We start from the raw sequence: 22150 nt of genomic DNA, 5'->3' as shown, positions 1-22150 counted from the left end.
AAAAAAACAGATAATAAATATATATTTTTTAAAAATATATGAAATTGTATAAAATTGCTCAGCTATGTTTTTATTATTTGTTCCATTTATGTAATTCAATGAAAACAAGGCCTACTTTACATTGCTGAGATAATAAATTCATGACGGGGAAATTGGCTGTTAATCTACTTACCTGCTGTAAATCCATTATGTAGGAGACTCTTCAGCAGTAGATTTTGTAGATGTACTACTGATACTTTCTGAGGAGAAAAAAACACATTGAGATGACTCTCGAGATATTATGAAGCAAACTATCAGTCTAGGCAAGAACTGGAAGTTTTTAAGAACATTATTACCTTTATTCCCCATGCTTGTGAACTTCCTGACACAACGACTAGTTTATGACTAGTTATTTTACCCAATTAAGAGCTCTGGAAACAAACAGCAAACGCCACATGTCACGTGTAGAGCTAAGTATTTTTATTTCATTTTTCCTTCTTCTATTTGTACAACTTCTGCTGTTTAGATATTAAATGAATATTGTCGATATCATCTCTAAATGCGAAAACTACTGCAAGTTAAAACACGAGGGCGAGTAAATGACAGAATGCTCTGTCTCTTTAAGGACTGGCCTGTTTTGTGACTTTAAGAGACAGCACGTGGACTTAAGGGCGTGGTCATGAAGAACTAATCCAATAGGATCACACAGCGCCGCTCTGTTCTATGACGCAGGCGTTCAGACCACGCACGCTGCGTCCGACCACCCTTCGCAGGAAGCATTTGCACTTAGTAAAAACAACCACCGAAAAACTTCTCTCTCATGATATAAGTGCTCAGACGCTGCCTTAGTAAACTAAAGTGACGATGCCAACGCAAAGCGTACTTGTCCGAGACCCCTCTTTGCTGGCGAGGGCACTGCAGCAGTACTTAAGTTTGTTAAAGAAATATCCAATCATCACCAAATCGGTTACGAGGTCAGTTTTACGTCTTTGTTAAGCTAGTTGGCTAGCTGTTGCTTCAGTTAGATTTAAATCGATTTCACCACGTTTACAGCTATAGGGTTGGATTTGTTTCTTTATAATTAAATTAAAAATATATATTTTAGGGGAAATCAAGTACATAGTAGTTAAAAACAAAGGATTGTAAATAAAAAAAAGTTTAATTAAAAAAACTTGTTAAATATTTTGGATTGCAAAACATATTTTGTGATTAATATTTTGTGTACAAGTATTGTCTTATTATGCAGTTACCACAATTTTCAGTGCACACTTATTCATTTTGCTCTGTTTTGCTGTCATTTATTGCACATCTAGAATCTTTGCTTGCGCATTGAAAAGTTTTGAACACATGTATTCTGAGGTTCATTTTGTGTCTTTATTGTTCAAATAAGCATATGAAACAAACAACTAACCAACTATTATAATGAACATATTCAGACAGCGAACTATACTTCATCTACATTAAATATTCCGGCTGTCTTTCAAATAACAATATTATATATTTTGAAGACACGTTATCAGAATTATATGACAGGTAAAATTACCGATAAGACACAATTTAACATTTTCCTCAAAGCATGTTCCTAATGTTGGCAACCATTAATAACTAAATAAAGTGCTCAAATTGTTTTCCAAAAATCTTAAAAACTATTCGTTTTTCTTGTTAATCACTGAATAACTAGGCTAAATAGACTAATCATAATCTAACGTTAATCATAAGCAATTTAGGTTGAATAATATGCACCATTGTATGTGAACATTAATATGAATAATTAATAATAACTCAGTGCATAATATACATAATATTATTATATAATTACTAATCATTTTAATGATGAATAATGAATGTAATCATTATGTGGTAAATGAAATTATGTAAAACCTCTAAATAAATATATACAAATAAATATAATTTGATCTATTTAGTTACAGTTAAAGTCAAAATGTAGTTGAATGTTTCTTTTTTAAAAAATTCCCAAATCATGTTTAACAGAGCAAGGAAATTTTCACAGTATGTCTGATAATAATTTTTCTTCTGGAGAAAGTCTTATTTGTTTTATTTCGGCAAGAATAAAAGCAGTTTTTAATTTTTAAAAAACATTTTAAGGTCAAAATTATTAGCCCCTTTAAGCTAATATTTTATTCGATAGTCTACAGAACAAACCATAATTATACAATAGCTTGCCTAATTACCCTAACCTGCCTAGTTAACCTAATTAACCTAGTTAAGCCTTTAAGTGTCACTTAAGCTGTATAGAAGTGTCTTGAAAAATATCTAGTCAAATATTATTTACTGTCATCATGGCAAAGATAAAATAAATCAGTTATTTGAAATGAGTTATTAAAACTATTGTGTGTGTGTGTGTGTGTGTTTGTATTTATTTTAAATGAAAGATTTAAACAAAATAAAATTACTAAATTGTAGGTGCAAAGTAAAAGTTCTTGTTAAATGCTGGGTAGCGCTGTCTACCAATGAACATATATTTATATATTTTTTTCCATTAGAGGTTTATCATGAAGGACTTTGCACTGGGTCTTCTTTTTCTATTGGTTGGCTTGAGGGTGGGACAGTCAAAACCTGTCAAAACTAAAACTAGCTTCTGGACAAAACACAAAAAGACCACAAACAGCCATGTGTGCCATTTTGTTCCTTCTTACAGTGGCATTCTGTCTGCTTTGGGAAATCTTCTGTCTCAAGTTTTGGAGTACCAGAAGAATGTGAAGGAAAATAGTCCCAAAAAGAAAATCAGCATTCTGGGACCTGTACACTTTGCAATTTATGGGTATAGATATCTATCAGTTTACTCAACCACATAAAATCCCAATACAATATCTACTATCAGTGCTGTATGATGGATTAATAATCTTTTGAATGTGGATTTGATTTTTCAGCCTTTTTATCACTGGTCCAGTCAGTCACTACTTCTACCAGCTCCTGGAGGTCCTGTTACCAACCACTGTCCCATACTGCCTCATTAAGCGCCTTCTGCTGGAACGTCTGATATTCGCCCCTGCTTTCCTCTTGCTCTTTTATGTGGTTATGAACGCTTTGGAGGTAATGACTTCTTTGTGACATTAACTTGAATTATTAAAAAAAAATCTTAAAAAAAAAAGAGTCTTTAAATAAGAAAAGTCGAGGAGTCTTACTAATATTTGTGCAATGGAAAAATTCTAAAGATGCTAACAGTTCTTTGTGGAACTATCAATTCCAATAAAGGACATTGGTTAGTGTAATATTTTCAAATATATCATGCAATAGTGTTTTTATTACATAATTTCTGTAATATTTGGACTTACCTAGTTTTTAGGCCTACCTCTGAATGCAACTTACGGTTACTGACATGTTGTTCTACCATTTACTGTCAAGAATGGGGAAGTCACTTTAAGACAAGATGGTAAGACAGATGATACAAGCATGTGGTTTTATAATGTAGTGAAGTGTGAAACAACAGGACTGGTTTCACTCACCGATGTAGTTGGCAGTCATGATAAGCAGGACTCTTATGGACATGTAGATGTGGGCTGGCCTTCATGATGCTCAACTTTGACCAGATTATAGAGTAGAGCTTCAGGTCAATGAACTTCCCCTGTTTGATCAGTTTTCAGTCTCAGCTCAGGTAGGAATATTTTTTTAAAAGGCGCCTCCTCCAGCATGTTAACATCACACAAAACAGCTTTCATGCCAACTTGCTACTGAAAACCAAGCGGCAACATCCCACACTTCCTTGTGAAACCAATACGGAAGTAAAATAAACTGCAATTCATTGAAATTCCGCTAGGTCTGGCTCCAAAATAGAGCACCTTTTCATGGACTCCAATGTTAAAATGGCCATCTTTACAGCAGAAAACGATTGAACAACAAAATGGCGATGGTTGGCCACTCCCATTTGTAGCTTCATTTGCACTTTTCAGAAACCTATGGGTGACGTCACGGATACTACGTCCATATTTTTTACATTTTATACTGTAAACAGAAGTGTGCAATGCTTGACCCGCCTCCATGTTTATCTGATTGGCCCATTGCTTTGGAACTGACATTTTCAAGTGGCACTGCATGTAAAACTTTAAAATCTTTTAACTTGACATAGCATCTTGAAAATGTCCCGCTCATGTGCGAGGTGCTGCAAAAGATGCGAGATGCTGCAAAAGATGCGAGTGCACACTTGCATAGAAAAACAATGGAAAAGTAGCACATTGGAATTCAAAATGGCTCCTAACACAACCAGTTCTACTAACATTGTTAATAGAACCAGCATTTTTTTCCACCATTTAAATGGGAGACCACAGGCTGGCGTTAGTTGCTATAATACTTCTTGAGATCAGTAGAGTAAAGGCCCGTTCACACAAAGCATGAGAATTATAAATATATTTGCATCCACATGGACGAACAATAAAAAAAAAATTATTTTTAGTTTGTGCTTCTGATCGAATGAATTGATCGTATTTAATGTAGTAAACAATGTCATCTGTAGCTGTAAATTGTGTGAAACCTTTATATTTCAATCGATTCTAACTGACTATCAGGGTTTTGTATCTTATTAGCTAAAAAAAAATCATTCTGAAAGTGATCCCAATTATAGCGTTTCACTACACCTTTTCATTATTGCTGTGGTCTGAGCTTTGCTGTTGTTTTACATTCAAAACGATTATTAAAATGATGTCTTTATCGATATCACTCTTAATGCTTACTTATCACTTACTGGCTGGTATCTGTTGCAGTCATTCCCAAGCCTTACTTTTATCAGGGTCACGGCACCAACATATATCCTCCACTTCTAATTGTATCTCTCTGTGCTTGATTTGTATTTAGAGTTCAAATAATAAAGGAGTTAGGCGTAGGCCCAATCCCAGTTCTACCCCTTACCCAGTTGTCCCAATTCTCTGTAGCTTGATGGCTCTTAAAACCGAGATTTTCCAGGACCACACCAGAAACCAAGGGGTGTGAAAATTTCGAAAAATAATACGAAAAGAAGGAATTGGGCCTTATTGTGACTACTTTTACAGATATTTCGATGGGCGTCACAGTGGCGCAGCTCACAGCAAGAAGGTTGCTGGTTCGAGCCCCGGCTGGGTCAGTTGGCATTTCTGTGTGGAGTTTGCCTGTTTTCCCCGTGTTCGCGTGGGTTTCCTCCGGGTGCTCCGGTTTCCCCCATAGTCCAAAGACATGCGGTGTAGGTGAATTGAATAAGCTAAATTGCCATAGTGTATGTGTGTGAACGCAAGAGTGTATGGGTGTTTCCCCGTATTGGGTTGTGGCTGGAAGGGCATCCGCTGCATAAAACATATGCTGGATAAATTGGCGGTTCATTCTGCTGTGGCGATCCCTGATTAATAAAGGGACTAGGCCGAAAAGAAAACGAACGAATAAATGAATGAATATTTTCGATATAGTCGCATGGTTTCCTGAAGATATCCGAAAAATAATCAAAATGTGATCTTTGCAGGGCAAAACACTCGCAGATGTTCAAAACAAGCTTAAAACAAGTTACTGGCCTGCAATGAAGATGAACTGGAAGGTCTGGACGCCGTTTCAGTTCATCAATATCAACTATGTACCTGTACAGGTTAGTATAAAAACATTACATCTGTTCTGCTGTTTTTGATCCATTACCTCACTGTCTCTTTCCTATCTTTACAGTTTCGAGTGCTGTTCGCCAACATGGTTGCCTTATTCTGGTATGCCTACCTGGCGTCTGTCAGGAAATGAAAACCCAAATCCAGTTACATCAGGCTTAGGTTGGTGTAAAGGTGAATCAAGGTCGTGCCTTATTAGGTCAGTTTCTGTCAAATAACTGTAATGTAGATAATTGTAATGTTATTTTCACTGAATAATTTTAGAAAATCTGCCCTGAGATTTACATTCTAAATGTCTTTCTAATGCTTGCAGATTCACTGAACATGAATTAATCAATGTTGTAATTGATTAATTAAACATTTAAATACTTACAGAGGCAAACTTATTTTGTAAGTAGTCATTACTACTGCTATTATCAGCAGTCTTTAACCGTTTATTCTAAAATCTAAAGCAAAATCTACAAGAAAAGCAGTGACCTTGCTAATGTTATGTACTTGTATTGCCCTGATAAAAAATGTTTTTTGACATTTGCTTTCAAATAATATATGCCAGCACACACAAACATCAATAAAAAGTGTTTTTAAAATTCCCCTAATAGTATCATTTAAAGGTTTAATACTCTATCACAGTGTCTGGAAGAAGGTGTGTTAAATATGGCATTTTATTGCAGCTGAATAAGTAAGGTAAGTTTATTACATTATTTGCATATAAAGCAGATTGTTTCTTCCACAAACACACAGATGAAGCTCTAAATATTCATGTTTGTTTTGAAACTCACCCCCACATTTCCTTTGCTGTGATGATTCAGCAGCTTTCTGTTTCCATACTTGAGAAAAGCAATACACGACAGGCCATAAAGGTGACATAGGACACAAACATCTGGGTGTGTTCAGACACAAGAATTACATCACACTGGATTTTGTAGTATGACAGTTGTTGCAGTCACCTAATGCTTTTTTTTATGTTTATCTCTGTACACTCCCTGGCCACTTTATTAGGTACACTTTACTAGTACTTTGTTGGGCCCCCTTATGCCTTCAGAGCTGCCCTAATCCTTTGTGGCATAGATTCAACAAGATACTGGAAATATTCCTCAGAGATTTTGATTCATATTGACATAGCAACACACAGATTTTTCGGCTGCACATATATGATTGCGAATCTCCTGTTCCAGTCTGAACTGTTGATTCAAGGCAGGATGGATCCATGCTTTCATGTTGTTGACGCCAAATTCTGATCATACCATCCAAATGTCGCAGAAGAAATCGAGACTCATCAGACCAGGCAACATTTATCCAATCTTCTACTGTCCAATTTTGGTAAGCTTGTGCAAATTATAGCCTCAGTTTCCTGTTCTTATCTGACAGGAGTGGCACCCGGTGTGGTCTTCTGCTGCTGTAGCCCATCTGCATCAAGGTTGGATGTGTTGTGCATTCAAAGATGCTCTTCTGCATTCCTCAGTTGTAACGAGTGGTTATTCGAGTTACTGTTGCCTTTCTATCAGCTGGAACCAGACTGGCCATTCTCCTTTGACCTCTAGCATCAACAAGGCATTAGCACCCACAGAACTGCCGCTCACTGAATGTTTTCTTTATTTCAGACCATTCTCTGTAAACCCTAGAGATGGTTGTGCGTGAAAATCCCAGTGGATCAACAGTTTCTTAAATTCACCAACAACTAAGCCACGTTCAAAGTCACTTAAATCACCTTTCTTCCCCATTCTGATGCTCAGTTTAAACTGCAGGAGATTGTCTTGACCATGTCTACGTGCCTAAAGGCATTGAGCTGCTGCCATGTGATTGTCTGATTATAAATTTGCGTAAACTAGCAGTTGGACAGGTGTACCTAATAAAGTGGCCGGGGAATATGCAGTTAGTAAATTTTTTTTGAAGGAGAACAATTGACATACAATAAAACAGTATACATTACTATTTCCTTATTTCTATTTTTGTTCTACTTACAACATTTTTTAAATAAAGTTCCTAAAAGGAGTTTAAGTGATGATGGTGGTGTTGATAATTTTGGAAAAACTAAAGTAAATGGCTGAAAAAAAAAATCTTTCCTAATGTGAAGAACATTATAATAAACTAAATATCTTTTTAGCACTAGATAAAAAAGGTTTTGTTGATGTTAAAGTTTCATTATGGAATCATAAATGCCAATAAAAAACTTTTTGAAAAGCATTTTTTAAGATTGTATGGCTTTATATTTGTTAACAGTAGGTCACGTAATTGGTTTTGTGCCATTTCTATTGGCATACTGGAGACTGGCCTTCTGTATTGTTTCATCAGAAACGGATGTTTTTCGTTCCTGAGTGGATGCAGCTCCTGAGTGAACCATTGGAAAGTCAGGGAATTCCCTATGGTCACATGACCAGGGAAACTCAGATAATCTGAAAGTTTTAAGGCATGTGAAATAACTACATGCCAGTGATATAACAAAATAAAATCTACAGATGATTATTTCTGTATTTTATAACAAGTAACAAATAAAATCCATGCTAAAATATTTGATGGAATTCCAAGAATGTCTTTATTATAATACACATCTGTGCACAATCATAAACATAATAAGTGCCATTAGTATTTATGAACTAAAAATGTGACACTCACTGCTGTAATAAGTACACATGTTAATAGTATCGAATGCATAATTACTAGTATCGTTTCAGTACTAGTATATAATTAAAGCACAGAGGCCTTCTAATAAATAAAAGTAGGCTATCTTATAAAATGTTCTTGTACATTAAGCTGCTAATGTACAAGTACTAGTTCTTAATTAAAAAATATACTTGTATTAAATAAACGAGCTGTTGTATTGGTACTCTGTAAAGATACTGTACATTTCATTTTTTTTAAATCTGCCTTAATCTTCTTAAGAATGGCCTTAGACTTTGCATGTTCACTGAAAAAAGTGTTGCGTGCAAAACTGTTACAAACAATTTATTTGTGTTGAATTTAAACAAACAAACAAATTAAATTTAATATTGTTCAACTTAATTTGTTTGTTTAAATTCAGCCCAAATAAATAGTTTACAACCACTTAACGTGAAAAATTTAGTAAATCCAAGGAATCATCTTTGAATATTTTTTTTCAGCGTTCTCAACATGCACTTTCAAGTAATGTCAACTCAATCTGATCAGTTTCCAACTTGTAGTTTTATACAGTTGAAGTCAGTATTATTAGCCCCCCTTTGAATTTTTTTTCTTTTTTAAATATTTCCCAAATGATGTTTAACAGAGCAAGAAAAGTTTACAGTATGTCTGATAATATTTTTTCTTAGTCTTATTTGTTTTATTTTGGCTAGAATAAAAGCAGTTTTTAATTTTTTATGAACCGTTTTAAGGTCAAAATTATCAGTCCCCTTTTTTGAATATCCTTTTTAAACAATTTTTTGACTATCTACAGAACAAACTATCATTATACAATAACTTGCCTAATTACCCTAACATGCCTAGTTAACCTAATTTACCTAGTTAAGCCTTTAAATGTCACTTTAAGCTGTATAGAAGTGTCTTGAAAAATATCTAGTCAAATATTATTTACTGTCATCATGGCAAAGATAAAATAAATCAGTTATTAGAAATGAGTTATTAAAACTATTATGTTTAGAAATGTGTTGAAAAAAACTTAAACAGAAATTGTGGGAAAAAATAACCAGGGGGGCTAATAATTCTGACTTCAACTGTATATATAAAACACTAGTACATTTATAGATAAAAATGTTAAAACGTTTAGTTGATTATACGTTTGTCATAACGTTTATAGACAGCAGGGGCCTCAGATGACGATTTAAAATGAGTCAAACAAGTGTTATAATTGGCTAAATTTCTGTTTTTTTTATTTTAACTCATTTGTTTGATTGATTTATTGTAGAGCAGTTCTCAAGGTGTAAAACTTGGATTGGCTAAATGTCGTAACCTAATTTTAAAATTCCTAGATCTAGAAAAGCTATTGAAATTAATATAATGGAATCATAGGCTATTAAAAATAATAATAGTAATCAGGCCTTTCTTTCTAGTTACAGTTTTTGATTTTCATTATTGAATAGAAATGATAAAGTTTTCATTATAGTAAATCTTGAGTAATAATTAACAGACTTACAAACTGATTTAAAAGAAATCACTGGACTAATCCGTAAGTCGGTAAAAACGCACCACATGCTTGGAAATGTTTCAATTATTTATTTATTTTAAACATAAAAAAATACAGCAAAAACATTATTATTGTTTTTAATAATGCAAAATGTGATATATATTAAAGATACAGGAATGTAAAGATATATACACTGAAATTACAGTGAACATGAAGGTTCATGCTCAGGACATAATACCGTGTGAACATCACGGCATTGAAAACACTTGAATAAACATTTGAATAGATTTTAGCACTTTTAACAAAAACAAATTTGGAAAGGTTTAAATTATTAGGCTATTTTTTATAACAATGCAAAATACAGCAAATGAATTTAAAGAATTGCTCATCACTGCCATTATAAAGCAGTAGGCCTATCTTTTGTTACGAGGAACGATGTTTTGCCCTGCTGTATCATACATGAATATAAACAATAGCCTGGAATTATAACTTACTACAGTCAACGTAAAGTTAACAAGAACACCGCAGGACTGACAGAACTACTCAAAACACGGAGTAGTAACATTTTAACAGCTTTCTGCATCATTATCCTCCTCGTAGACGGAGCGTCATGTGAATGGTGCTCAATGATGTGATGTCATAGTCCTGCAACTTCATGCCAGACTCGAGCTGTCTACCGTTGAAAATCAGTCTCTGCTGGTCCTTCGGCACTCTCTCTTTCTGGTAGATCTTGGTCTGGAGCTGATCGACGGTCTCGTTGGCGTTCACATCATAAGTTTTGACCTGTCCCTTTTCGTTCTTGACGAACACCTGGAAAGATGCGGGATTAGTTGTGATGAGGAGCATCACCACCGAGCCGGAGTTCAGCCCGTAGCTGGTGAGGGTCCGGGATTCATCCTCCAGGCTGATCCGTTGACCGTTTTCGGCCGACAGCTTCTGCTTAAAAGCGGGTACTTTGAAGTACTGAGAGATAACCTGTTTGAGATTTCCAACGGTAGCATCACCGCTTACTTCCAGGCGCTTCTCCTCACCGCTAAGCAGTTTTACTATCAGCTGCATCGTCACACCTGTCCGAATAAAATAAATTATTAAATTAAGACAACAATTTATGCCTATTTAAAATGTGCTGTTTTTAAAAGCATCAACGTATAGGACTAATAATTACATGATGAAGGACTTACCGAGCTATATTGTTAAGACAAGTTGTTGAATGAGGCTTTCGCTGATTATTTTCTTCCTCCTTGATTAAGTTCTGTAAGTCGCACCGAAATCAAGTGATGTGCTACAGTGATCAGAGGCAAGAATATTTAAGGCATGAACTCAAGCCCCGCCTCCAACTAGTGTTTCGTTTCCGAAAGCGCAGGAAATTACTTTCGGTTTCCATTCTCCCAAAATTGCTGATGCAAGCCCGGGCAAGTCTCTGATCAACAGCCAGTGCAAATTAACTAATGATCCTACATTAGAGACAAAAAGGTGGTTTTGAGCAGCAATAATCAATCAATGGATGTTGCATTTGTCAGAATAAATTAATATAATAAATTAAATATGTAGATTGTAAAATATAATAAAATGTTATTTTAGCCTAATGGCCTACATACAAAAAGATATGAGGCAAATGCTATTATGTGGTTTAATTTTTACATAAATATTATAATAGGTTACACTGAATGGATTGAATATTGTTATATCCATATTCTGACCTTTTGTTTCACTAAGATGTTTGAAAAAGTTAAATAGACACACTTGCACTTCTTATTTGTGCAACCACAGCATTGGGAAGGTTGGTTATGGTTATATTTTCTATTTATTTATTTTATTTTTTGGAGAAAGAAAGAATATAGCTTTCTGCTTTTTCTGTAAACTACAAGGAAAACTGTATTTACAAATGAAATACAACCCTGCTGAAAAATCCAGCTTAAACCAGCCTAGGCTGGTTGGCTGGTTTTAGTTGGTTGGCCAGCCTGGTTTTAAAGGGGTTTTGGCCATTTCCAGGCTGGTTTCTAGCCATTTCCAGCCTGGTCCTAGCTGGTCAGGCTGGAAAATGACCAGCTAAATCCAGCTAAAACCAGCTTGACCAGCCTGGTTTAAGCTGGACATAGCTGGTTTTGGCTGGGCTCCCAGCCTGGCTAGGCTGGTCAAGCTGGTTTTAGCTGGTCATTTTCCAGCCTGACCAGCTAGGACCAGGCTGGAAATGGCTGGAAACTAGCCTGGAAATGGCCAAAACCCCTCTAAAACCAGGCTGGTCGACCAGCTAAAACCAGCCAACCAGTCTAGGCTGGTTTAAGCTGTTTTTTTCAGTAAGTGAGACTAAATGTAACAACAGTTGCGAAGTTTATTTTGGCATAACATGAAATCACTGGAATGAGCTTTCTATGGTCACATGATTGGGGAAATCCAAGTAAAGCACGTCATACAAAAACGACACACCCGCTCCAATCTATTTCGTGACATTATTAGAACAATGAGTGTTTGTTACATAAGAAAACCTGTCAAGTAACTGATATTATTTAGTGTGATATTTAAATGTCCTCATTTTAGACATTTTAGCAGCTGACTTAAAGACAAGTTTTATATTTGTCATGGCAAAGTGATACTTTTAAGCATAACCAGTGTTTTATTGGACTTTTTAAAATAAGTAATTAATGCAATTTTCTAAATCTGATCAAAAAAGTGAACAAAGTGCAAGTATTTTTCAATTGCTTTTATATATTTCAAATATATAAATATAATGGAAACATCAATTCTAAATCAAAATATTATGCGATTTTTTTTTTACAGAAGGCAAATAATGTGAAAATTAAGCTGTTAAAAATTGCAGTATTAAAATTCATACTGTGACATACTGTGCTTCAGTTCAAACTACTAAACTAATAACTAATTGTGGAGACATTATTATTACTTTTAATTATGATAAAACATTTAGCAACCAAGCAGGGTTTTTTTTCGGTCCATACAGTTCCTGCAAATATTGTGTTTTTCTTCAGAACCTGAATTTTTATCATCACTCCACAAGTTTTTATTTGGGTTGAGGTCAGGAGATTGAGAAGGCGACTCTATTACCTCAGTCCTTTTTGTCTGAAACGAAGATGCTACCCACTTATTGGGGTGGGGGTGGGGGTGGGGGGTACATTACTAGGGTCAGACTAGAGGTATTTCTGTGTAGAATTTTGTAAACAATCAGCAGATTCATGCTGAATAATTTTGAGTATAGTACCTAAAAACCTTAAACATAAAACAAAAAAATAATGACTAAAATTAATGTAATTTTAAATTTGCAAATCCAATTTGATCCATTTGTTTGGTAAACAAAGCAAGGCTCTTATATAATATCTTTACTAAAAGACAGAAAATATTACTTTACTAACTGCATTGTAAATAAATCAAATTAACATTTGCATATAAGTTAATAAAATTACTGAAATAAAAAATATACATATTTACACAAGTAAATGAACTCAATGATGGACAAAAAAATTTTAAGGAAATCTGTGAATTTCTGTGAGCCCAGATTGCGTTTGGCCCTAGCATTGCCCTGTTCAAATACATTTAAAAACCCATGTGTTTCAGGTTTTTGTTGCCATTTTAAAGCATTGGAGATCATTTCAGATGAGCACCCTATAATTTGCTCCACCTCTTTGTATGTTTTCCCTTTTCAAATCAACTTTTTTACTTAAATTACATTGTTCTTTTGAACATTTTATGACCCATTTTACATTATAATTTGGAAAGAAAAATATTTAAATTTTATGAGACACATTGCTGACTTTCCTCCTTAATAAACAAAGATTTTTGACATCGGTTTTCATCGGTTTCTCCTTAAACTCCACACTGCTATTATTTTGTACACACATCTTTCAAGGCTTTAGCCAATTCAGAACACACAGCAGACAGGACATTACAGCTGGGCCTGCTGCTTTTCTATCACACTACTGCATTCACAAAATAATTCATTTGCAATGGACAGATATCACTATGATAATAACAGTGGTTACATATACGTTATGATGAGCTTCGGAAAATGGAAATGTCCTCTTGTATTGGTTCATGCAGTTAAATGAAAATGTTTAAAATCCATACTCCCATATAGGGGAGAGCGGGATGAAAGTGTCAAAGCGATTTTCTCAAAGCCCTGACAACATTTGCTTTCCAGGCAGTGTGCAACTCTTGATGGAGCTGCCAAATATCACCAGATTTGGGACTGTGTGCCACAGTTGGCTCCAAATTTCTGTTTTTAAATGCAGAAAGTAAATTATTGTAGTGTTTTATTTTTCCTTATTACAAGTTGTGTTTCTCTTTTCATGTGTCACAGTAATGATCAATCTACAAGTTATTTAGTGCAATAACACATCCTAAGTTTTTTTTAGTTTAAAAGTAAATCAGAATTAAATGGCAAGAGTTTCTGAGGGGACGAAAGTAACACTGTTAGTTACAGTATGTCCCACTGCTAATAGCCATGCCTTGTTTTTCACTTCCACATTAGAGTTTGCAGTTTTTGGAATCAGATGTTTTAAAATATTCATGCATATTGCCAATAATAATAAAAAAATTAACATTTTGCATTGTTGGATTGCTTTTGAAACTTTTGCTGGAAGTGAAATTTAAAATGAAAATGCTGTTTAAAATTTTTTTGCAGAAATAAAGGCCAAAATATGTATGCAGTAGTCATTAACAAGGTCATACTCGGATATATTAATAATAAGCCCGATTAAGCCATTAAATCTAGCAAATGTTGTTACTTTCATCTCTGCATGAGGTACCTTTGCTTAAAGCTACAATTTGTATATTGGAGTTGTTCTACCTCGATACAAAATAACACCTGATATTGATAGAGCACTCTTGTGAGTTAGTAACCACGGCAAAAATATATTTCTGCTAAAAACATTTTCTTATCATCGTTACTTTCTTCCCCACTCTCCCCTCTCATGAGAAAACACACACAATGCACAGAATTGGTTTGTTTGGTACGTTTTTATTTTAAATGGAATTTATACAACAAAAGTAACAGGTTTAGATCAGCACATGTATGTGGAATCATTAAACTGAAAATGAAGGATTACGTGCACTCCACATTTTACACTCTATTACACAAATCATTCAAAACCAAATTAAGCTAATACATCAAATGACTTAAAATAATTTGCTACAATATGCAAGACCTGTTATAGCCTATTATGCTACGTGTAATATATTATGGAAAGAATTTTAGTATTTTTCGGTATGTTTACCGTTTAGTCACCAATAAATAAAAGAATAAATAGGATCGCGCTGATCTCCGATTATCCTCCCCGAAGACGGAGACCCAAGTCAATGGTGCTTCCTGCTTTGATGTCATAGTCCTGCAACTTCATGCCAGACTGGAGTTGTTTGCTGTTACAAGTTAGCAGCTGTTCATCCACCGGGACTCTCTCTTTGCGGTAGACTTTTTCCCGTAGCTGATCGACGGTCTCGTTGGCGTCCACATCATAGGTTTTAGTCTGGCCGCTGTGGTTCCTGACGAACACCTGGAAAGATTGCTTAATGAGGAGGATCACCTCCGAGCCAGAGTTCAACCCGTAACTGCTGAGGCTCCTGGAGTCATCCTTAAGAATATTATTTTTATCATGATTCACACAAAGCTTCTGTTCGTACGTAATCACACCGACGAGCTGAAAAATGCGCTGTTTGAGTTCCCCAACCGAGGCATCATCGCTCACTTCCAGGGTCTCATATCCACTCATGAACTTTACTGTCAGTTTCATAATCTAGAAAAAATGAGATATTACCATATTAAAACTGCTGTTATTTGATTTTACATTGATAATTAAACATTTGGTTCCTTTAAATAATTAGGCTAGTACATGTAGTTATTAGAAAATATAGACATAATTGAAGCTTACGAGTTGTAAAGATGTTCCGCTGAATAATGCTTCGGCTGCTCTTCTGATTAAGCCTGGTAAACCACACCAACATCAGCTGTAATGTGCCTCAGGCTATGGACTTACAGTAGGTTATATAGAGACGGAAACAAACCCATTCATTTTTCTTTTCTGAAAAACTTGCTGAGTAACTTTCGGTTTCCATTCTCACCCGTTCAGCGCTAATCTACAATGCATTCTTGTTCAGCGACATCAGTATTTTCATTTTCCAGTCATTTGTTAGACAAACATTATTGAGAATTTAACTTGATGACTTGTTTTATAAAGGCAAAACAAATAATAAAAAAATGTCTGGTATTCCTAGTATTATTGTTAATTAACGTCTACGAATTATATGATAGATGACTCTATATAATATAATAAATTAAGTAATATAGTAAGCTGTTTATTAATTAGTTTCAAATTATGAATACATTTCAGTTACTATAAAAAATGTAATCACACTTTTCCTTTAAATATGTGTGGAACATTACCACACCACAATCAAACACAGTACAACAGATGAGATATTTTGAAATAAATATTTATTATAATGCACGCCAGAGCCAGTGTTACGTTTACATCAAAATTCGGAGTCCTTAAGCATAGCAGATCTCTCTTCTCTTTTTGGGAGTGGGATGTTTCCTGCAATAAAAAAAACAATTAAATATTATTATTCATTCAGTATATCATACAAATAATGAATAATAAAGAAGCCAATACACCTTATCTGATGAGAAAATGTGTAAACAGTGAATCAAAATTAGGCATATTAAAAGTTTCTAAAAGCCAAATGCACCTTTCATCTCTGGCTAAATCATTTGAATATACAAATCTAGGTTTAAAATGTTAGTATGGAGACGAATGTGTTCTAATAAAACAGATTAGCAAATTCTTTTTAACCTGGAGGTGCCAGAAAGTATTCCTCTACTGTGCGTTTGGCCAGCTGGAGCAACTCTTCGGCACATTCACCCTCAGTTACGGTATCATCTCTCAGATACAGCTCTCTGTACACAGCATGGAGTACAAAAAATGAAAACAATGAGGAAATGTTGACACTGTACTGTGAGCAAACATACTTGGACGTTACAGAGAGCAAGACTGGATCCACCATTTTAGGCCGAGAAAATATGGCAAATAATTATGAGGAATAATTAACATGGTCTACTGAAATTCTTGATTCTGAATGACTAGGAGGTGTGTAATAATATCGACTGATGCACAGGTAGTTCCAATCAGTTTTGATCACAGTTGATCACAGAAATAAATGCCCTACCTTCAAACACTAGTAGTAACTATAGTAACTCAGTGACAGATGCAGTAATCGCAAGAACACAGACATGTCGTGTACATCACAAAGGAGCCGACGGGGATCAATCAACTTCCAAATATGAAGTATGAAATGTGATTTTATTCATTCATTTTCATTTGGCTTAGTCCATATATTTATCAGGGGTCACCACGGTGGAATGAACCGCCAACTGATCCAGCATGTGTTTTATGCAGAGGATGCCCTTCCAGCCGCAACCCAGCACCGAGAAACACCCATACACTCTTACATTTACACTCATACACTATGAAAGCCAATTGAGTTTATACAATTTACCTGTACTGCCTGACTTCAGACTGTGGGAGAAACATGCAAACTCCACACAGAATTGCCAACTGACCTAGCCGGGACTCGAACCAGTGACCTTCTTGCCGTGAGGTGACAGTGCTAACCACTGAGCCATCGTGTCGCCCAAAATGTGATTTTATAATAAATGAAAAAAATTGCGAAGAGGTAGCTAACACATGTTACTATGAGCTATTAGATATGCCCATGTCATTTACATGGTTAAACATACACGCATGTCATAACTGATGAAAATTGTCAAATATTGAGTTGCCAAGAGCATTAATACTTTTAATTTGTCTAAAGGTTGTAAAATGCCCACATAATAAGTGGGATAATCAATGGCTTGCCATGTGTTAAAGGATTTTAAATGCAGAATGTGAAGGCAAAAAAAAAACACCTGACGCAGGTAACTAACATATGTTACTATGAGATATGCCGGTGTCATTTACATGGTTAAACACACGCATGTCATAACTGATGAAAATTGTCAAATATTAAGTTGCCAAGAGCATTAATACTTTTATTTTGTCTAAACTTTGGCAAAAGACCACAGAATAAATGGGATAATCAATGGCTTGCCAAGTGTTAAAGGATTTTAAAATGGATCATAACCGGTTATTACGTACTGACGTCATTTATCTCCTATTTGCGATGTCGCAGTAGAATACTATGGCGAAGGAGGCGAGGGACGAGTAAATAACGCTCTTACTACAATGAAGGCGGCATAGGACACAAGCCCCTTTTCACTACTACGCAGAAATGCTGTAAAGCTCCATCTCCAATACCTCTCTCTCTCTCACTTTGGACATTTGCCCCGCTGGTGTGTTTGTGAGGTAACTTTCCCTCTCCTCTTGGCTGTTAAAGCGATATTTGTGGATTCTGACACGAGCGTGCCTGAGCTGCAAGTTTTCTCCACTGTGTCTATTATGGAGTACCTGTGATAACTGCGTATTATGCACATACAGACTGTAACCGCGGCTGATTTTCCCGCCATCGGCTTTAAAAATGAAAACACTGTTCACCGATCGCAGCCCTTTCTGTTGAGCAGGTGAAGATAACCAATCATATCTTCTGTGCATGTATTGGAGTTTTGTTTGATACATTCAGAAAGAGTGTTTTCTCTTGTCCTACTTGGTGAAATCAGGTGGTGATATAATCATACAATCAAAAGTTAGATAAATTAATGAAGTTATATTTTCCTCAGATCAGATCCCTGATGATCTGAGTTTCAGTAATTACCTGTCCTCTAGAACTGAATCCATTGGTTCCACACCGTCAGTGTTAACGACATGAAGCTGATCAGCAAACCGGATGGCTTTCTCCAGACAGTCCACTCCTTCCTCACTGCCGAAATCAACAAGCGCCAGTCTCTCCAGCTTGTCCACTAAATCTGGTGAAACTCTTGTTGCCTAAATGTTAAATATGGTTACACTGTTAATTTAGGAGGAAAACATACATTTTAGGAAACTTTTTAAGTAAAAAAATATATATATTTAATTTATTTTATATATAAAATAGATTAAATGCTCTCATACATATGAAATAAAACAAATTAAAATAAAATGTGTGTCTTTTTTTTCTACATAAGTGTGAATAATCTTGTGGAGTGGTGTGACTAAAATGCTATTTTGATTAACCTAGAAAAAACAGAGGAAATCGTGTTCAGGTCCACAACATCTGAGGCATCTACAAACCCTGTAGTTATGCATAATGTAACCTTCAGTAACCTGTCAGACAGGTAGACAAATATAAGTGTTTGGGTAGACAACAAGGTTTCATGGAAAGATCATATTGATAGTGTAACAAGACAAAACAAAGAACTTATTTTTTTATTGTCTTAAGCATCAAAAAAGATTCTTGAACATTTATTTATGTCTGTACTTATGAGTGTTCTGCAGTATTGTAATTCTTTATAGTATATGAGTCAGTCTGTCAATCTTAAAACAAATTTGATGAACCAGATTAAATTCTGTTCAAGGATAGTAGGAATGCCTCTTGAGAAATGTTATGACCCTTCGAAATTACAAGAACCTCACAAGGCTGGCAAGAAACATCATTTCGAACCCTAATTTTGTGTTGAATCATGAATTTATACCATTAAAGTCAAACCGTCGATTTAGAGTCCCAAGTGAAATTAAAAAAGTCATTTGTAAATCAGGCTGTCATGGAGCTGAATAAGGTGAGTGTAAATTTCACCAAAAATTTTTTTTTCTCTGTCTCTTTTTAAGGAGTATTTAGGTTAATAAAGGGACTAAGCCGAAAAGAAAATGAATGAATCAATTGTATAAAGTCTATGGTTTAAATGTATCTCTCTGACAATACTTAACTCGTAATATTTTTTTAAAAATCACTACTTTAATTGTTATTCAATATATTGTTATTTTTTTGTTCCACTTTGTAAGTCTTTATACACTTTTTTTTGGGTAAGAACCCACTATTAGCATTTTTCGTACACTATAATTATAGAAATTGTTTTGTTCTTTTTATGAAAGGCATAAAAACAACACAATTGTAGAGATGAAGAATCTTTTCATCTGCCTTTTCTATTATTATTGTTATCTGTTCTCGTAACATTTGATGTACAGTAAATGTTTTGACATTTATAATAATAATTTGGAAAATTCTACGTTGAGCTGCAGTTTCTGTAGGTTTTTTTATTATTCAATAAAATAGAACATATAGTTTCTGGAGGTTTAAAAGTTACTCTGTTGCCCTCTGTTGTAAGGTTTAAGAAACACTATTTAGTTCAGAAATATATAACAGTAACGTGAACTCTGAATTGATTACATGTTTTGACAAGATTTAACGTTAGTATTGCCACTTTTTGCTAAGGTAGTTAATAGGGTAAAGAAACAAAAATGTATTAACGTCACAAAAATTAGCCCTTTTCACATTTCTTAATTGCATATGGAAAAAACACAAATGATAATCAAGTTGCAGTATAAAACGTATATGTAAAAATAAAGACCCCTTACCGGTGGTAGTTGATTTTCAGCTACGGGCTCCCATGTGGGTGCTTGAGGAACCTGAAGAGTAAAATATGTGTTTTTTATTATATGTTGCAAATTAGATATTTGTTCATGCAGTAAAGGGTTTATTTACATCTTTATAGTTTTTAAATTAATTACTCTTTACCTTGGGTGTCCAGGCGGCGTTACTTGATTCCCGCATATGTGTCCAGCGGGACCAGGACGTTCTGTTAGCCGACATAGATGCGTTTAGAGCGGTCAGATTTAAAACTCCAAACCGAGGAGGCGCGGGCCGCAGCGCTCTTAAAAAGTCCGCAGCACATTTACAAAACATGATAAAATCGCGTTCCAAAATATGTCCAGTTGCTTTGCGTATGAAGTCGGATAAAAATGGATGTCGGTATTGCTGAGGGCTCCTTACTACAAGCGCTCTACCTACAAAAAAAGAAAGGATAGGTTTACATATCCGGAAGTAGTACGTTTTACAGTACTCGACGTACCTTCTCAGAGGAGGATAGAACATCAACATGTAAGAGCCCGGATAGCTCAGTCGGTAGAGCATCAGACTTTTAATCTGAGGGTCCAGGGTTCAAGTCCCTGTTCGGGCGAACGATTTTTATTTTCTTTTTTTAATATTAATCGAAGAGGGACTTTTTTCCCTTGAACTTCTTTCACCTTTATAGTTCACCCAAACCTGAAAACATTTACTTGCCTTCACTTGTTTCAAAGATTTACTGTACTTTCTTGTTTTAAACACAAAATAAGATGTTTTGAAGAAAGCTGGAAACCTGCACTGTAAAAATGCAGGGTTCTGCAATTCATTCATGCTGTCCCAACAGAAATCGATTAAGCTAACTTTACAGTTTTAACAAATTTATATGGATTGAACATTAAAAAAATTATTTGTCCCAATGAAATCTCAAGAGTTGTGTTGTTTCAGCTCATTTTAAACAAGTAGTTTAAATGAGCAAAACAATTTTTTTTGAGCCTGTAACCATTGACTTCCATAGTATTTGTTTATCCCACTATGGACATCAATGGTTACAAGTTTTCAGCTTTCTTCAAAATATCTTCTTTTGTGTTCAACAGAAGAAAAAAAAAACCTTTTTTAACGTCTCTAACTCTTTAATATGCCATGTATTACTTACTGTTTATATTTACTATTATAACATTGACAATGTTATATCAGGAAGCACACAGTCAAGCAGCCAGTGGTTAACTACTATAAACTTGATTATACATTTCTATTTTAAAATAATTACAAATTTAGTTAATTACAAAAATGCTAGTCTGAGGACAATAGGCAATATGAATAAAAACCTTTTAAATACAATTTTATTGTAATTTTCAGTGGTCGACAAAGTACACAAACCAAGTAGGCAACTTGAGGTAAAGTTGAGATTATCTAAGTTAATTTTTACTTGAGTAAAAATAAAATCTTGAATAAAAGTACAAAAGTATTTGCCTTCAAATGTACTTAAGTATCTACGGTCCAATGATTTATCACGGCTAAAATATCCCATACTCATTTTTGTCACAAGACTTGCTTAATCTACAATACATCAAAACCTTGAATCCAAACAATTTCCATTAGAACCAAAATAAACAACATGATTTAAGTGCAGGCCGTTTCGATTCAAGGTTTACTCGTAACTAAGTTACAATGCAAGGTCTCCCCAAATGGAAATATTCAGTACAGTACAGTTAAAGTGCAGTACAGCTACTGAAGTACAGCATGCTGAATTACATTACTTTGTAATCCAATGTTACATGATGGACAGTAACGAGTGGAATTTCCTCTACATTTTTGAGACCTTTAACAGCAAAGTACTAAAGATAAAAATCATGTTTTATATTGTATTTTTATGAAGATAATAGGATAAATGTGTGTATATTTTTATTATTTTATTATTTGTTTATTTTTACTTCATATACTGTCATTCCCAATCTAGTGATATCTGGCTAAACCATTATTAAACTGTTAAAGGTATGAGCCAAAAAAAAAAAAAAGCTATTAATTT

The 22150-nt window shown here is 34.7% G+C and overlaps 4 protein-coding genes and 1 non-coding gene across 5 annotated transcripts; 2 read left to right on the top strand and 3 right to left on the bottom strand.

Moving 5' to 3' along the window:
• The first annotated feature begins 714 nt into the window (after window positions 1-714).
• On the top strand, window positions 715-6143 carry pxmp2 (peroxisomal membrane protein 2). The gene is made up of 5 exons (XM_056456867.1): window positions 715-953; window positions 2639-2761; window positions 2871-3033; window positions 5423-5542; window positions 5617-6143. Exons 1-5 carry the CDS (start codon window positions 844-846, stop codon window positions 5683-5685), a joined length of 585 nt encoding a protein of 194 aa, XP_056312842.1. The 5' UTR covers window positions 715-843; the 3' UTR covers window positions 5686-6143.
• A 3635-nt stretch (window positions 6144-9778) lies between these two features.
• Window positions 9779-10917, bottom strand: LOC130228439 (uncharacterized). The gene is made up of 2 exons (XM_056456866.1): window positions 10830-10917; window positions 9779-10715 (listed from the first exon to the last, which is right to left on the bottom strand). Exon 2 carries the CDS (start codon window positions 10705-10707, stop codon window positions 10234-10236), a length of 474 nt encoding a protein of 157 aa, XP_056312841.1. The 5' UTR covers window positions 10708-10715; window positions 10830-10917; the 3' UTR covers window positions 9779-10233.
• Window positions 10918-14614: 3697 nt separating this feature from the next.
• On the bottom strand, window positions 14615-15820 carry LOC130228438 (uncharacterized). Its single transcript, XM_056456865.1, has 2 exons — window positions 15525-15820; window positions 14615-15389 (listed from the first exon to the last, which is right to left on the bottom strand). Exon 2 carries the CDS (start codon window positions 15384-15386, stop codon window positions 14925-14927), a length of 462 nt encoding a protein of 153 aa, XP_056312840.1. The 5' UTR covers window positions 15387-15389; window positions 15525-15820; the 3' UTR covers window positions 14615-14924.
• A 250-nt stretch (window positions 15821-16070) lies between these two features.
• On the bottom strand, window positions 16071-20633 carry gatc (glutamyl-tRNA amidotransferase subunit C). Its single transcript, XM_056456863.1, has 5 exons — window positions 20296-20633; window positions 20136-20186; window positions 18400-18569; window positions 16446-16549; window positions 16071-16187 (listed from the first exon to the last, which is right to left on the bottom strand). Exons 1-5 carry the CDS (start codon window positions 20461-20463, stop codon window positions 16126-16128), a joined length of 555 nt encoding a protein of 184 aa, XP_056312838.1. The 5' UTR covers window positions 20464-20633; the 3' UTR covers window positions 16071-16125.
• A 31-nt stretch (window positions 20634-20664) lies between these two features.
• On the top strand, window positions 20665-20737 carry trnak-uuu (transfer RNA lysine (anticodon UUU)). Its single transcript has one exon. It is a non-coding gene; the product is annotated as a tRNA-Lys (tRNA).
• Window positions 20738-22150: the final 1413 nt, after the last annotated feature.

This window comes from Danio aesculapii, chromosome 5 (genome assembly GCF_903798145.1).
Source record: "Danio aesculapii chromosome 5, fDanAes4.1, whole genome shotgun sequence".
Classification (NCBI taxonomy): domain Eukaryota; kingdom Metazoa; phylum Chordata; class Actinopteri; order Cypriniformes; family Danionidae; genus Danio; species Danio aesculapii.
This window is presented reverse-complemented; position numbering and strand designations above follow the sequence as displayed.

Bases quoted from the DNA above. Each gene is read 5' to 3' on its own strand.
- pxmp2 (XM_056456867.1), top strand. From the start codon at position 844: ATGCCAACGCAAAGCGTACTTGTCCGAGACCCCTCTTTGCTGGCGAGG. The intron at 3,034-5,422 runs GTAATGACTTCT...TGATCTTTGCAG, and splicing joins TGGTTATGAACGCTTTGGAG to GGCAAAACACTCGCAGATGT. The intron at 5,543-5,616 runs GTTAGTATAAAA...CTATCTTTACAG, and splicing joins TCAACTATGTACCTGTACAG to TTTCGAGTGCTGTTCGCCAA.
- LOC130228439 (XM_056456866.1), bottom strand. From the start codon at position 10,707: ATGCAGCTGATAGTAAAACTGCTTAGCGGTGAGGAGAAGCGCCTGGAA.
- LOC130228438 (XM_056456865.1), bottom strand. From the start codon at position 15,386: ATGAAACTGACAGTAAAGTTCATGAGTGGATATGAGACCCTGGAAGTG.
- gatc (XM_056456863.1), bottom strand. From the start codon at position 20,463: ATGTTTTGTAAATGTGCTGCGGACTTTTTAAGAGCGCTGCGGCCCGCG. The intron at 20,187-20,295 runs GTAAAGAGTAAT...TTTACTCTTCAG, and splicing joins ACGCCGCCTGGACACCCAAG to GTTCCTCAAGCACCCACATG. The intron at 16,550-18,399 runs GTAATTACTGAA...TGCTGTGTACAG, and splicing joins GATTCAGTTCTAGAGGACAG to AGAGCTGTATCTGAGAGATG.